General features: G+C 43.8%; 1 protein-coding gene across 3 annotated transcripts in view; it reads right to left on the minus strand.

The window, feature by feature from the left end:
* The window catches only part of LOC138285029 (neurotrimin-like), a 972,192-nt gene that overhangs the window by 24,863 nt on the left and 930,308 nt on the right, over positions 1 to 17,021 (minus strand). For all 3 annotated transcript variants that reach the window (XM_069224458.1, XM_069224459.1, XM_069224457.1), the window contains 2 exons: positions 15,951 to 16,085; positions 7,829 to 7,949 (listed from right to left, as the gene is read on the minus strand). In XM_069224458.1, the coding sequence (XP_069080559.1) occupies positions 7,829 to 7,949; positions 15,951 to 16,085 (256 nt within the window). The remainder of the gene's footprint in view (positions 1 to 7,828; positions 7,950 to 15,950; positions 16,086 to 17,021) is intronic.

The raw sequence follows: 17,021 nt of genomic DNA on the forward strand, positions 1-17,021 counted from the left end.
GATCTGGTGCTACTGTGAGGCCAAAGGTGAGATTGTAGTAGGCACTGTCAAAGAGGGAGCAAGTGGCGGAGCCCAGTCATGTGACACAAGGGCTCCATTCCAGGGGCGCTACTTGCGATGCACCTGAGTGATGACCGGACACTGCAAATCAGCACCATCGCTGGAGGGTGCCTAGACTGGGCTCTCAAAAGAGGGTAAGTGGCTCCCAGCTGGAAAATGCAGTTTAGATGTTGCATGACAGACTGTAGAGTAGCAGTGGGTGGCCCTCTGAGTGGGGCCACGAATACTCTCTGAATGGGGCCCTGGTGGTGAGGTGGTAAGCCAAAGTGACACTGGACAGCACAGAGAGGTGCATAGGGCACAGGTCCTGATCTGACTGGCTGGGTCGGTGGAGGGTTAGAACCTGACTGGAGCCTGGGGGATGGGCTGCCTATCTGTGACTTGTGAAGGCTGTCTGGACCACTCACTATTGGCACATCCTCATGTGCACCCATGGACCCCAGTGCCTGGGGCAGATACCGCAGGAGGTGTTGCTCTGGCTGTTGGTATCACAGCGGTCTCGAGTCATTAGCTAGTGTGATATGGCCACAATAGATGCAGACAAGGGGGAAGACAAATAGGCAAAACTGACTTAAACCAATAACCGTGCTAAACAGACTGTGACAAGGCCAGAGGTGCATCATGCATATCAAAACTGTGAACAACCTAAAAAAACTCCTGATCAAGGTCCTACCTCTATGGAACTCCTGGTGGCAATTTAGGGCTCCCAGCCCATCTTGGAGGGGAATGGTTTCAATAGCTATTGAGATTAACCACCTGCGACTGGATATGCAAAAAGTTGTGAATTGTACCATAGTGGTCAAGGATGATGTGGACGCTCTGAAACAGGAACTTAGGTCATTGATAGCCATGGTGGAGAGATTAAAATGCAGTGACATGCATGTCGCGAGTGCCTGGAGGACACCAAGGGCCGGTCACAGTGAAATAATATATACCTTGTGAGCTTCCCTGAGCGGGCAGAGTGCCCTGCGATGAAACTCTCCTGGAGAACTGGATTACAAAAACCCTCAGGCCCCCTTGACTGTCCAATTTGTTTAGGATGGAGAGGGCACACAGAGCACTGGTAGTGGTGTCGGGCTTGGAAGCGCCACCCCGGGACATGATAGCTTGTCTTTTTATTTACTGTGACCGCAATGCCATCTTTCAGCATGTGTGCACTTGCAGTCCCCCAGTTATGAAGCTAAGCAAATTTTCATTTACCCTGACTGCACCCACAGCAGACCTTTCTCAATAACTTCTTAGCTGTAAAAAGGAAACTGAGAGACAGCAATATCAAAAACAGCCTGTTATTCCCTGCCTAACTGCATGTGTAATAGATAGCCGTGTTCAGTTCTATGAGTCTCCGCAGGAGGTTTTGCACAGGCTATATTCTTCTGGAGGGAAAAGATTGGCTGGTACTACTAGTAGACAAGAGACTCATGGACGACCGGTGCAACACTCTTGCCATAACAGGAGGATGCAGCTAGGGAGTCTGGAGAGATTGGGGGCTCCAACTGGTGATGGCATTCTTTTGTATCTGGATGGCACCCAGAGGTCAGCGGTGTGGGGCTCACTGGAACACAGAGCTTTTAAACAGATTAGACTGGTGCCTGACACACTGCACCACAAAACAGATACTGAGTAGGCTCTGCAGGTTTCAGAGGGTGCAAGGCATGGCACCAAGAAGCTATGATTTGGATATTTGTCCCATGGCTGGAGGAGTCATGGTTGAGAACGCCAGTCCCCAGCATAGGTATGCCTGTGATGTGATTCCAACGCCTGGAAGGAAAAGATGACCCAAGGAGGTCTGGAGGAAGTTGGTGATCTAACCACAACCTGTAATGTTAAAACTCTGTATGCGTGACTGGGTTTCAAAGTTGTTGCAACATGAAGGTTAGGTAATGCTTCCTTAGGGTAGGCAGGGTGCCTAGGCGTGCCACCCTTGATGCAGATTAAACATTTATGTAAGATGGCTGAGGCATGTACTGCTCTGTGGCTGGGAATGACAGAGGGTCCATCCTCTTGCGGCCCGCTGAGTAGCTGTGCTGGTCTCGCAGATCAGTAGGGACATAACTCCTCAGCCTGTACTACTCCTATTAACTGCTTTAGTTGGGGATCAGGACGGTGACCGATACCATTCTGGCTGATAGTTGAGAGGGAAGGAGTTCTACATATTGTGCCTGGGGTTGGGGGCTGGAGCCGGGTAGGGAACTGTTGATTGTTTTTGTTCTTGTTGTTGATGCTCTTTTTTAGGAAAAATGCTCTTGATGCTTGTGAATCTCGTGTTCTGCCACTGGTGTTGAGACGACCCAGTGGAAGGGCTATGCAGATTAGAGCACAGGGTCATGCAGGGAAGTGAATACAAGTTCATTACATGGAACGTCAGAGGACTGAACAGGCCTGAGAAATATTGTAGAATCCACACTTACTTTAAATGTTATTAAATGTTATCAGGTATTGATTGCGTTCCACCAGGAAATGCATTCATGAGGTGAATGTACAGTCTCATTGTGACGGCGGTGGAGAAGGCAGGTTTATACCACATCTTACTCAGGGTTTGCCCAAGAGACCCTTATATGGTTGGCCCCTGGTGTCCCTTTCCAAAAAAGTGCGGTTGTGTATGGACGCAGAGGGGAGGTATGTTATCCTAATCTGTACTCTAGATGCCCATGAAATCTGCCTGATTAATGTTTGTGCTCCCAACATAGACGCCAGCGGCATTTTTGGGCAAGTGTTGGTGGCAGTGTAGGGGTTTCTGCCTGTGGAGATTATTGTAACTGGGGACTGCAACTGCCTGTTAGATGGAGATATGGATAGGTCCCTACCACGCCAGTCTTCAAAACCCAATATGACCGAAGCCCTGAGACAAACGTTGCAGGGAATGGGGTTGGTAGATACATGGAGCGCCCAGCATCTACAGACACACAAATGCTACTGATACACTCCAGCTACAGACACGCACAGCAGACTAGACAACTTCCTCACACAGGTAGACTGAACACAAAAGGTGACAGACATGACATACTTGGCCAGATACAATTCAGACACTCACCACTGCTTTTGATTTACTCTTTGGCAAAATGAGTGCCATGTGTCCTGCCGTGGCAGATGCAGACAGAGGCCCTCACTGACTCGGTCTATAGGGGGACAATAGCAAATGCCCTGATAGAATATTTCACCCATAACTGGGAGAACACCCTACACACAGCAACAGAATGGGATGCCATGAAGGTGGTGCTAAGGGGAGTGGCATGGCAACCACTACAGGTATCAGACAAACACTGGAGAGGGACCTGAAGAAAACTGGCAACCTTGGAGCGAGCGCTGCCGCAGGATCAGATAGAGGCTCGGAGTGGAACAGCAAAAAAACAGGTTCATTCCTTGTGGAACCGCTTGGAGAAACAAGTACCACTTTCTTATAGATGTTGGCTGCATATGGAGAGGGGCAGGATGAGCAGGCTTTTGGCCTGGATAACAATGCAGGACCACCACACGGAACCCATACTGATGATTAGTAACCATAAGGGGAAGGAGGTCCATACACAGCAGGCTAACAATGAGACCCTCACTGACTACTACTGGGAAGTCTATATGTCACACTGTCATGCACCGGCCCATTTGGTGCCAGCCTAACTGGACTCTCTGCTGATGATTCAGTAGAGGGAACTGAATGGGTGGATCTAGGGGTCCCATAAGTAAACACAGGATATTACAGGCCATAGATTCCCTCAAGACAGCTAAAGCCCCAGGTGGGGATGGATCGCCTGCCAAACTCAATAGGTCGCTCCCAGAGAATATGGCCGATAAATTGCTTTTGGTATACCAGGAAGTCCTGGAGAGAAGGGTGCTTCCTACATCCAGGCTCGTGCTGATACCCAAGCCAGGGAAGGATCCATTGGATGCAGCCTCTTACCACACCCTGTCTTTATTAAATATAGATCAGAAGATACTTGGGCAACGTCTGGCAGGACGTTTGTACCACTACCTCCCGAAACTGTTCCATCCAGGTCAGTCTGTGTTTATCCCCTGCAGAAACACCATTTGCAACCTCCAGAGTCTGTTACACGTTTTTCATGTGCACTGTCTGGATCATGATCAAAATGCTCTTGCCTTCTTAGATATAGAGGGTCAACTGGGAGTATATGTGGCGTGGGTTTGACATAGTGGGGTTGGGTCCCAGGTTTGTTGCCTGGATAAAACTGCTCTACAAGCAACCGCAGAGACTGTTGCTCGCAGGACGCCCAGTGTTGGAAGTGATCTATCTGCAGCGGGCAACATCACTTGGGTGCCCCCTTTTCCCTTTGCTGGCAGCTCTAGAGATAGAGCCAGTGGTGTGTTGCACGGCTGGAGAATGCAGGTGGGACAGAAGACCTATGTTGTACCACTATACGTGGATGATGCCATGGTTTCTTTGCACCAGCCAGACGTATCGGCCTGATCCTCTTAAATGTGATGGGGGAATTTGGAGCGCTTTCAGGACTACATGTGAACCCATTGAAATCTGCATCATTCCCGGTGGGTCAGCTGAAAGGCATGGAACTCAATTGGCTTCCAAAGTCGGATCTGCTTGGAAAAAGAACAGTGTCCAATCCCTCAGCATGCATATATCACACAGGGTACAGCAATGCCACACCTTAAACATGGAGTGTGGGATGGCAAATCTCTGACCACCCATACAATTTTGGAAGACGCTGAAGGTTTCCCTGATGGAGAAGATAGCCCTAATAAAAATGGTTGTACTGCTCTGTTGCCTTTATATGTTGCAGGGCACCATGTACGAAATTCTCTGGAGTGTTTTTTGGGAGTTGGACCGGTTCTTAGTGGGAGTGCTTTTGGAGAAAGTGATGCAGGGTCAGGCTTGCCACTCTAAATGGGAAAAAGGTAGGATGGAAGTCCCGGACCTTGAAATGTACTACCAAATGTCACACATACAACACACTTGAGAGACGTCCCTGCTGACTGCTAGTTTTGGGGGCGCCGATCAGGGGGCCCTATTGTTGCATGAGAACAGAACACCTGGGACAATACCCCATATAATATGGTTGGCATGCAACCTGTGGAAGAGGGAGGTGTGTCGAGTGATCTACAGGGCAGCCTATGTGCCTAAGCTGGAGGTGTAGAAATGTCATCCCTCGCTGCAAATAGCATAGGCCATGGCACAAAACTGAAGGGAGGAGGTGCGATGCTATACACCCACCGGGCCATTTTATCACTCTGCAGTAGACAACTGAGCCACTTGGCCTCAGAAAGGGTCAGTTCCTATAATATGCCAAAAGAGCGGCCGCAGCACAATAGATATGGCAATGGTCTCCTGACACTCCGAGCATACACAAGCACCTATTGCACTCCTGACAACAGCGGGAGGTACGAGAATCACACACATATACCTTGTCCTGCCTTTAGATAAACCCAGGCCTTCCCTTAAAGCTGTGGAGAAATGGCAACAGGTTAGCGAGTGTACAATAACGGCGGGGTAATGGACTAGGACACCTGGGGAGTGTAGCAGGTCTCTATTAGGGCAAGGTTTAAACTTACATAATACAATTTAGTACACGTTCCATACTTCTCACCCGAGCACCTACACAGGCCAGTGTAATATGGATCTTCCCCCATATTGAACTTTACTTGGATTAGGTTCTGGGACACCTGCATAACAGTACGGGCTGGGCAATCACTTGGGAATTACACCAATGTCTACTGAGACTGGGACCTGCAAGAAAAAATTGGAAACTTAGCCCCATATTTATGCTTTTTTTGCGTCACTTTTGCTTCCTTTTTTGACGCAAAAGTGGCGCAAACTTACAAAATACAATTGAATTTTGTAAGTTTGTGCCGCTTTTGCATTAAAAAGTGGCGCAAACGTGGCACTAAAAAAGTATAAATATGGGCCTTAGTAGAACATTTGTCCTCCTGGACTGACTTTGGCCAAAGACTCATTGCCATTTGATGGCTGAGCCAGAGGTCCCCACTGAAGGTGGACTGGTTGCAGGATCTGACAGAATGGGCTGGAGCAGAGGAGACACATATGAGAAAGGTTAGGCATGATGATAGGCTGGTGGAGGATCTTCTGGCATAGGGTGGCAGGATACATGACCTAATTGATGACAGCACCGCTGCCTCTCTGTCAGTGACAGGCATGAGTGTAGTGGGGGACCCCCGGGTGCTGCGCCCCCACATGCAGTGGGGGAGTGGAGGGATATTCATGTGAATGAACACTGACAAGAGGTGTGAATGAGCAGGGGGTGAACTCTATGGGCTACCCTGTATCGCTTTGAATCCTCCAAACTGTGCAAATATGTGACGAGCAGAGCATGGGGGGTGGGGGTGGGGGGTAAAATAAATACTGTGTATTCATGTTTTTTATGTTGGGTTTCAACTGGACATAAAGGCTTTTGGTTCTGCGCACAGTTGGGGCAGATGCACCGATGACTCACACAGTGTTGATGCCTATGCTGTGGGTGGGGGCTGTGCCACTGGCTACCATCATAATGGACAATGATTCTGTGCATAAGTTGGATAAGTATAATACTGACATATAAATTATAAAAATGTAAAAATAAAAAATAAACTGAGCGTCTGGCTGCACTTTGGGAGCACAATCTGAAAATCTGAAAAATGTCATGTTTGCATATACAAAGACTCATACACTGGAGACCCCGGAAGGCTATGTATAAAGATGTAAGGTGAATAAACTTGTCAGAATATGGATGTGCTCATAAAATTATAAAAGTGCAATGTTACGAAAGACAACTATGTTTTCTCATATAGTAAGACAAAAAACGTGAACCTTTGACGAAGGTGGACTTCATCACTAAAAGGCAGACGCAAACAAATGTCATCATTGAGATATGAACCATGCTACAATCAAATCTGCTTCAGACAGTTTTACTAGCTACCAATCCAATTCATACAGTCCAGAAATATTTTGTTACTTTTTGTTGAGCCCAGGATTGAGGCAGAGCTCCACATACCCTTCAGATACCGAGTACATAGACGGAAATTAAAATGAGGAATTGTCGGCAGAAGGCAGAGCCACTAAGAAATCTGGGCATCTCTAGGGTGTTCTTCAATCTGACCATGTAACTTAGCAGCCTCTAAACAGTACATCACTATAGTAGTTGTTACTCTGTCACTCAGAGTAATACAAGTAGCAGATGTTTCAGAATGGTGTGTAATACCAGCAAAATACCAATCCCTTACTTTAGCTCATTCCATTTTAGGCGTGAGCACAGTCAGCATATAAATAATGATACTAGTAGGGTGGGGAAAGCAAAGTAAATGTTTGGGAACACTCCACACAGCTCATTGCTCTCCTTCATACCATGTACTAGCGCAGACACGGGTTTTCTGCAACATGTTTGGTGGGTACCTTTAAGCCCCACATATGGCATAAAAATACTTCCCACATAGACCACCCTTTAGAAAACATGCTCTACCAATCACGAACATCAAACTAAACATATATTTACCTGACTTCCCAAAAATCGCTTTGGGCTCACTGTCACAGTAAGATGTGCATTAAAAATGCTATAATACAATACAATAGTAGCATGAATGTATCTTGTCAGGCTGGAAAAATGCTGGATCGCGTGTTTTTCAATCCACCCAACTCCCTTGCCTCCAGGTCCTGGAGAACATGGCAACTTGATAATTAGGTAAAATCGTCAGTAGCAACTTATGTATGGACAAACACTAATACCCTTTCTGCATTCGACTCCAGGATTCAAGATCAGTCCAATCACACAGATTCTCACATTGGCATATTCTACTTGCAGAGGTCTTTATTTACCTTTTGTCTTCTTTGTACCAGGAGAAGTTGGCATGAGGAACTGCTGATGCCTCACACTGAAGAATCCCCTTCTGCCCCAGAAGGACACCGGTGTTCCTGGCTACTGAGATGTACGGCGGATCTGTGGAAAACGAAGACACATGTCTAAAACGTAATAAATTATCAGGAAAGAATGCCTCATCCTAATTTGTAGTGACCGACTGGTGCAACAATTGGACTTTCACTAATTGACTAGTATAAAAATATAAGTTTTACTCCTTGTGGTAGTCTCATACATCATTTGTGTACCAGTTAGAGAGTGCAGGTATTGTTTTTTACTTGTTAGCCATGGCCTTGGAGTGGAAGATTGATAAAATCTGACCTTTGACGTGTGGTCGAAATGGCCATTGGTGAAAATTCTGAAAATACAAAAACATACGAAAGGCCAGAAAATGAGAACTAGGAACATCTAAAATCATATTTAAGCACACTTTATTAAACTTACGATTCTTTCAAACCATCACTGTTGAAGGATGTTTAGAAGAAGTATTGGAGTAGGATGAAAATCCACTGGAATGATATGAATAATGTAGGAAACATCTGGGTAAAAATCGCTCTTATGAAGTGATGTGAAATAATGGGAAACAGAAACAGAGAAACTGCACATACATCAATATCAAACATTACAGTTTTACAGGAAGGCCTTGTGAATATACATAACCATAAACTGCTACTTACAAAATAAGGAAAAACGTCGAATGAATGGCAATTGTAACATAACCACCCCTTAAGCCATGAGCAGCCATGTTTCTTATGTCTCTTGCCATGGTTAGCAAGTGATGTACAATAAGAGACATATTTGTACAGCACATTTTCACTTAAAAGGTTTTTGGAGGATATGAAAAATACCTGATACGTATTTGTATCCACCTCGGGAGTATTTAAGTGATTGAAACAGCTGAGCAGCAAGGGTTAGTGAAAGAAGTCTGTGAGATAAAAAAGAACCAAAGGCCAATAGCTAATATTTAACGAGGTGTAAAGGCTATTGGCACCTGATCAGATTGGGGCAAAATAATTAGGTGCAAATTGCGCATGCACGCTTTACAATAGAACAGAGTGTGCAAATGCGTGGATGTGTTATCTGCACACATTACGATAAGAGTTGGGCACCTCAGAATGTGGAGTAACAGGCTGACAGGTCATTTTATCACCAATTCGGAAGTGCCTAAAAAGCACATGAGCACTATGTGCTTCTGCGATCGGTGGCAGGTTTCGACTACCACAGTCTGCGGGAGCAAACACACACAATTTGTACCTAAACTGTAATCCTGTTTTGGACGCACACAAAAGCCAGCCAATCTGAGAGACGGTAAAGAGGCTATGCTCCAGGTGAGCGACAAACTCAAGATGTACAAGGTGGGGAAGGAAGAAAGAATCAAGCATATGTGAGTGACTGTAAAGCTAACCAATAGTAAGCAATGGGCAGGCTTTACACCTTGGTAAATCCATCATAGGTCTTTTGCAACTTGACAGCTTGAGTTCTCTGCAAAACTTAAGGTACAAATATCATTGACATTCAAAAACAGGTGCAAGTGCCAAATGTGTAATTTTACTCATATGCTCCTAGGTCTACATCAATGGTGGCAGGCTGTGGCAAAGGGGTTCCACTCATTTAGTCCGGTTTTTAGAAGCTCACTGCGGGTGAGCCTTACTACCGGAGTCTCACTCATGGTAATTGGACAGAGTATGTTTCTCTACAGTGTCTGCTTTTTAAGAAAAGGCTGCTGTTGCACAGTTAGGGGAAGAGGCACTGGGCGTGTTACACATGTGCACACCCATGTGTGCAAGTGAGCTGGCTGCACATCAGAGACTACCATTGTGCAAACAATGGTAACTGCATAGTTAATATTCCTGTGACAGTTTTAAATGGAATATGTGACCTGTCAAAATATCCCTTTTTTGACAGTCCTAAATCTTTCTTTTAAATACTATTAAGTCACCCTATGTAGGCCTTATTACACATAAAGACAGAGTGCCTGTAATTAGATAAAGGGAACGTAAAAGTTAATGTTGAATATGTCCTTTTAGTGAAATATCTCCAATAGCTATTTTCACTATTACAAGGCTTGCTGTTTTCATACTGAAACACTGGGCTATATTGTTACATTTAATAAATGCTGAATTCGGATTAGTAGCGTCTAGTGAAATAATTTAATAACTAATTTTTATAGTTATTCAAAATCCAATTTATTGGCAAACTTGAATTTTGTCTACCTATGGAGCAAAAGGCACTTGTGATAGAGCACGAAGGACTTGGGTGTGGACAGGTGCTAGCCTTCCCTTGACAAGATGGCCTGGGGTTTGTGCCTAAGGATGAGTAACACTTTAAAAGGGCCTTCCCTGTCACAAACAGATGAACAAGACCCCTGACCTGCCCTCTTGCCAACATAGTTCTAACACCAGTGGGAGAGGGAGTTACCCCAGAAAGACGTGATGTAAATATGAAAGTGAAACATACAAATAACAGGGACAGTTGAGGAGGAAGGCTAGAATATCAATAGGCTGGATACTAGTCTGAAGTGGAGGAAAGAGCAAATATTGAAAGAAAAAGAGCAAAGGGCCAAGGGGAGGAGTGAGAGAAGAAAGACAAGTAACAAAGATTGGGATGGAGCTAAAGATTTCTAAGAAAAGGAAGAAAGTTTAGAAGTAGGTAAAGAGGAGGGACAGTGAAAGCTTGGAAGGAGATGCGAGAAAGGAGGGATGGAGGAAGGGAAGAAAGATGAAACACATAGAATGGCGAACGTGGAGACATGTAAGAAAAGACTTAACTATCATTAGTAAAGCAGCTGTAGTGGCAATGGTGTCCATGGTGGTAACATGGCCAGTCTTCTTTGCTTTCACAGGGGGAAATGAAATCCTAGTTATGCTACTCCAGGAAGGAGGTCATGTGTCTCAGGGTCGCCTTTGAGCACACTCAGGTCTGTACTATTGACTTGTAAATGAGGAGTAAAATGTGGGATATGGGGGAGTTACAACAATTTTTACATTTCTGCTACCTAGCAGCATCCACAGCCAATCTAACTGGGAAATCGACAAATGTGTCCCTTGGCTTTCTACTGAGTTTTGTGTATTTCACACATAGAAGTCAATCTCAATGGCCAAAAAACTTTGGGCCATATTTATACTCTGTTTGCACTGAATTAGTGTTATTTTTTTTAACTCTAATTCGGTGCAAAACTAACTCCATATTTATACTTTGATGCTAGACCCCTCTAGCACCAAATTTATGGAGTTAAAGTCATTTTTTGAAAGTGGAGACCTACCTTGCATTAAAGAGATGCAAGGTAGGCGTTCCCATGCAAAAAATGACTCTATGGCTTTAACGCCATATTTAGGGGCATATTTATACCCTGCAGCATATTTATACTCTGTTTGCACTGAATTAGCGTAATTTTTTTTACTCTAATTCGGTGCAAATCTAACTATATATTTATACTTTGGTGCTAGACCTATCTAGCACCAAGGTCCTGATTTATACTTTTTTTGCACCGCATTAACGTCATTTTTTTATGCAAAAGTGGCGCAAACTTACAAAATATTGGCCCTTAATTATACTTTTTGCTGCAAAACTGCACTAACTCCGTTTTGCACCAAAAAGTTTAGCACCGGCTTGCACCATTTCTGTGCACCAGCCGGGCACCATATTTATGGAATGGTGCAAGCCGGTGCACAGGGTAGGCCAGAGTTTTAAAAAATGACTTTAGTCGGGTGGGGCTGGCAGTATAGAAGAAGAGGGTTTAGCACCAAAAAATGGCTTTAGGCAGGTTAGAGTAAAAAAAAATGACTCTAACAAGATTAGCGTCATTTTATGGTGCTAAACCTACCATGCCACATGACTCCTGCCTTAGAAAAGGCAGGAGTCATGCCCACCACCCCAGTGGCCTGCACAGAGGACAGGGGTTCCCCTGGGCATGGCCATTGCACCCTGTGCCATGTATGAGGGCCCATTTCACGGCCCCCTATGGCACTTTCAGAAATAAAATGCACTTACCTGTACTTACCTGGGATGGGGTCCCCCATCCTCGCAGTCCCTCTAGTGTGGGTGGGGGTGCCCCTGGGGCCTAGGGAGGGCACCTCTGGGCTTATTCCATGGTGTTCCACCATGGAAATAGGCCCACAGGTCCCCTAATGCCTGCCCTGACCCAGGTCTTAAATAATGGGGCAAAGCAAGCTTTGTCCCATTTTTTGACCACTCCTCCCTCCTTTGCACCATTTTTGCATGGGAGTATAAATATGGCGTTAAGGGCATAGAGTAATTTTTTGCACAGGAACGCCTACCTTGCATCTCCTTAAGGCAAGGTAGGTTTCCACTTCCATAAAATGACTTTAACTCCATAAATTTGGCGCTAGACGGGTCTAGCACCAAAGTATAAATATGGAGTTAGTTTTGCACTGAATTAGAGTAAAAAAAAAAAAATGGCGCTAATTCAGTGCAAACAGAGTATAAATATGCCCCTTAGCGTCAAAAAATGATGCTAATCTGGTCAGAATCATTTATTTTGACTCAAACCTGCCTAACGTGATTTTTTTTTAAGCTAGCCCACCCTTTGCACCGGCTTGCACCATTCCATAAATATGGTGCCCAGCTGGTACTAAAAAACGGTGCAAGCCGGTGCAAAACATTTTGGTGCAAAACTGCGTTAGTGCACTTTTGCACCAAAAAGTATAAATAAGGCCCTTTGTGATTTTGTCCTTTTAATAATCAAATTCTCTCTGCATACCATGTACAATGAAGCGTTGAAAATCAATAGATTCTCCTCGCTAATCGAAAAAATGTGTATATACCAAAAGTACTGAAATAGCAATGGCATAATTGTTATGTTTCAAAAATGAGCTTGTGAGATAGCTTTAAGAGCGGATCTACAATAATGGGTCTTACTTCTTGCTTTCAGGACTGCTACCTTATCATGCACTCTCCAACTCAAGATACACTTTGTAACATCAATGTAGATATTAGAGGTTCTTAGTGCTAAATGTTAAACTAGGCAAACTACAGTTCTTCAGAGCAGGAATCAAGGTGTTTAATGAAATACATTTGAGGCAATGTGGTCCTTGCTGCATTGTGGTATGTTACAACAAGGGCCTTGTTCGGAGTTTGGCAGATGGAATACCTTGTCACAAATGTGGTGGATGTCTTTCTCACCATATTACCCATGGATTATAGTCTATGGCACGTGGACTATGTTGAACACTTATACCGGTCACGTTTTTATGAAGTATTCAATCGAAGAAAAAAAAATAATAATAATGCTTTAAGTCATCATTTCCACCTAGCTCTTAGTAATTTCACAAAGCTATTTGGTTTAGAAGCATCATATGAATCATCAAAATAAAGGTGACCAAGTCTAAACTAACTTTATTGATTATCAAGAATGAAAACTTTTAATTTACTCATCTATCCATTTATGGCAGTGATTAGCCAGAATAGCATGGCTCCTTGTACAAGGAAGGGATTAGAACTTCTGGCCACTGTTTAACTGTGAAATAATCAGTGTGTTCAGTGGGCTCCTCAGGGCTCTTGGTGCCATTGAACCTGCTGCACCAATGGAAGCTATGACACTTGTTTAGGGTATGAACAAGCCATCAGACAAAGTTAAACATCTTAGAACAGAAATGAATGTAAGTGGGGAAAGCTTGGGCGAGTAACATGGGGGCAGGTTATAAACTGGTCACAGAGAACGCTAGGGAGATTCCGCTCATTTATCCAGCTAAGTTCCAAATTTTAATGTTTATCAAAAAGAGCAGAGGTGAAGGCCCCCATGTGCTTATCTTGATCTGTGTGGTCGTTCTTGTTAGAGGGGCATGGATGCAAGGGCAAAGCAGCCTATGTCCACGCTGGTACGAGACAATGGTTTTGGTGTGACGGGGTCGAGTTTTTGCAGCATGGGTTAATTTGATTGGGAGCATTAGCAAAGCCAGCACTAGACTCAGCCCTTACAGGACATGTTCTGACACACAAATCCAATAGGGAGTGAAGGATGGCTCAAGGAGAAAGGCAGCCACACCCTAAAGTACAACCACACGAATGACAGAGATTGTGAGCACCTTCAGAGGGCTCCTTCCACTGTTGAGGTCACTGCCTGACATCTGGAGGTGGGACGTAGATCTCAAAGACCTTTAAAAGGGGGAAGAAGAGAGTACCAGAGGAAGAAGGGGGCTTTTCTGAGAGACTGTTTCTGACAGCAGCCATTTCATCAAATATTTGTACTGCCATTAAAGGGGGGGCTGGCACATGTATTAACAGCAGCACCTAAAAATAGGTACCCACTCAGGTCTACTAGGCAGAAGGTCCCAGCAACCCTTTCGGACAAGCGCTGTAATCAACCAGGCGTGATTCGAGTCTGCAAGAAGAGAAAACACCATGGAATGTTTTGAAAGTTCAGCCCAAGCCTGGGGTTTAAGGGGGAGATCTGGCACATGAAATGTGGCCAATAGTCTCTCAAAAGAGGGCTACTCCCTTTTTAAATTCTTATTTTTTTTTTCAAAATCAAGGACAATGGAGGCAAAAGCCCATTGCAGCAGGTGGATCAGTTGAATGGTCGAAGTTCAGATGATCCTCTTAAGACTAGGAATAATCTAGCCCCTGTAGTCACAAAAGGGGACAAGCTGAATCCACATTAGTTAGTCAACATAGGGGACCAGCCGAAACCAGCAATAGTACTTTCCACTATCTATGTAAGGAAATGGTCCCACGTATTGGGTGCTGACTCCAGCATGGGTCACACTAGCGTATCAGGCTCAACATCATTTATGCCCCAGGGGTCCCAGATTTTCAGCCACACTGGGGGGACTCAATTGCAAGATCACTTGTGGACCAGAAGTCAGAGATCATGCAACAATGTAAGATATCTGATCAAAATAAAAGAGAGATTCAGGATGTGTGTCAGGCACTGGGGTAAAACTGGATGATCTAGCAGTAGGCACAAAAAAAACCACCCCATCAATGGTGGCGAATTAGCTCAAATCTATGTCTGCAATTGAGATCTGGAAAATAAGGTCACTTCAGTCGAGAAAAGATGGAACCCTTTTGTGGCCTGGCAAGCAAACTGTAGTTGTCCTATGATTACACCCTAACTTTGCTTAAATACAGTTCGATCTTCAAAACAGCACGAAATAGTCAGCAAGTATGTGCATCAGGTACTCCAGGTTGCAGTGTATATGCTCACCTCTTTGAGTCGGTGCAAAGGAATGGTGGATTAAGGACAAAAACATTTAAAAAAGAAATGAATGTAGGTTTCACAATGCATGGACGTACCACTAAGCTCCAACTTTCAGGATAAAGTGGTCTGCTAACACCTACCCATTTTGAAATGAGACATGAAAAAGCAACTGTTTTAGAATTAGCAGTCTTGAACGTCCTATTTCTTTCTTTTACTTTTTAATGTAATTTGGGCAGACTGACCACCCGCTAGGGTAGTACGCCATTTTATTAAAAACAAAAAAACAAAAATCACCCCCACTAGAATTATAGACATTGAAGCAAGATAACCTCATCTATATTTGCAGCATGTAGATTACTCAAGGTAGTCTGTCTTCCTTGTCAACATTCAGAAAAATACAACTACCAGTTATCCATCTATTACAAACATAAGCAGCAGATTTTTAATTTCGTTCTAAGAATGAGCCAGGATGCCCACGGACGGAGATCTCCCTTATAGTCCCACTTTGTGCACAAGTATTGTCTATTCACAAACCCCTTCTCCACTACATGTCTTTAAAAATAAATAAAAGAAGAGACATCTATTGTGAGGTCCCACATCTTCCCAGACAGGATTTTTAAAAGAACAATGTCAACTAGACATCATAGTCTCATCCTTTGCAAAACAGAGGTCGCATAAAGCATGTCAGCAGACCCCCGACTATTATTATGTATGATTTCTTCATTAAGGACTTTTTGACATCAATCAACCTCCATAAGAACTCAAACGGGTTTAGGAAGCAGATTCTCTCGCTGAGGAAAACAGATTAGGTTGATGTTTCTACCAGTCAATCCCACTCAAACTTTTCTCAGTCCTCTTGGCACCCGCAACAGAGATTAAAGACGGAAACTCCAGAGAGGTTCACACGGTATTGGGGTACTCACAGTTTACTGTAACGCTCACGGTCCGTACTACAGCTGCTCCCACTTCATTGGCTGCTGTGCACTCGTAGAGTCCTGATTGTTCCTTCGTGATGCCGGAAATTTCCAGGTACTCATCTTCACTCACTAAACCTGCACCTATAACAATAGAGGAACATACAATCTAATGTGAATATTAGAATGTAAAGTATTTTAGGAGAAATGGCTCGCACCTCAGTCAAATGCATAATCCAAAGCAAGGTATCCCTTAATCAACTGATGCTCACGTATAGTTTGAGGTTAAAGGGGAGTGTTGTATCGAGACAGTGATACATGTAAAAATGCTGCTACATTTGATAACTAGAAGAGTGCACAATTTGATACAAAATTAGATGTAAGTAAGTAGAACTGGATACTCTTTTGAACCCTAAACACTGACCAAGATAAGAACAGTAGGTAAACCCTCTGTTTGACCATATAACACACGGTGGATATGAATTTCTCCTTGTTATAAATTATGTATTTTTGCAATTTAAAAAAATAAATAAATCTGGATATGTAACTACGGTACGTGTTTTGTAATTACAACCGTGAAGGAGTCAGTCCCATGACTGAAGAGAAAAACATGTTGGCTGATTTCTTTTTGAAAAATGCTTTCTTGATCTCATTGAAAATATAAAACATAGGCCAAATCCATACTCACAAGGCGTGTTTGATTACTAATTTGTAAGATGGGGTATCGTACTCGGAAATACTGTCTAGCTTCTTTTTTTCTAACTGATTGATCATCATTATCACTTTGTTAAAAAGAGTAACGACAGACACATTTCTATTGATGGTCAATATCTGCTACTTCTGCCTCATCTAACATATAAGGGTGACATTTAATGAGCACTAATAAATATCTTCCCCCACACCATTTCCATGCTTCCCTGACAAACATTTATCTACAGGTGCTCTTCAAACTCATCACAACCATCAATCTCCTTACACAGACTTAACGATCCTGTTTCATGATTTATAATTCATGAATACTCCTTGTGCCCATTTCTCTGTTTTGTTGTACTTTTTGCTCTCAAATTGCAACACTGGCAC

Source organism: Pleurodeles waltl, chromosome 3_1, assembly GCF_031143425.1.
Source record: "Pleurodeles waltl isolate 20211129_DDA chromosome 3_1, aPleWal1.hap1.20221129, whole genome shotgun sequence".
Lineage (NCBI taxonomy): Eukaryota > Metazoa > Chordata > Amphibia > Caudata > Salamandridae > Pleurodeles > Pleurodeles waltl.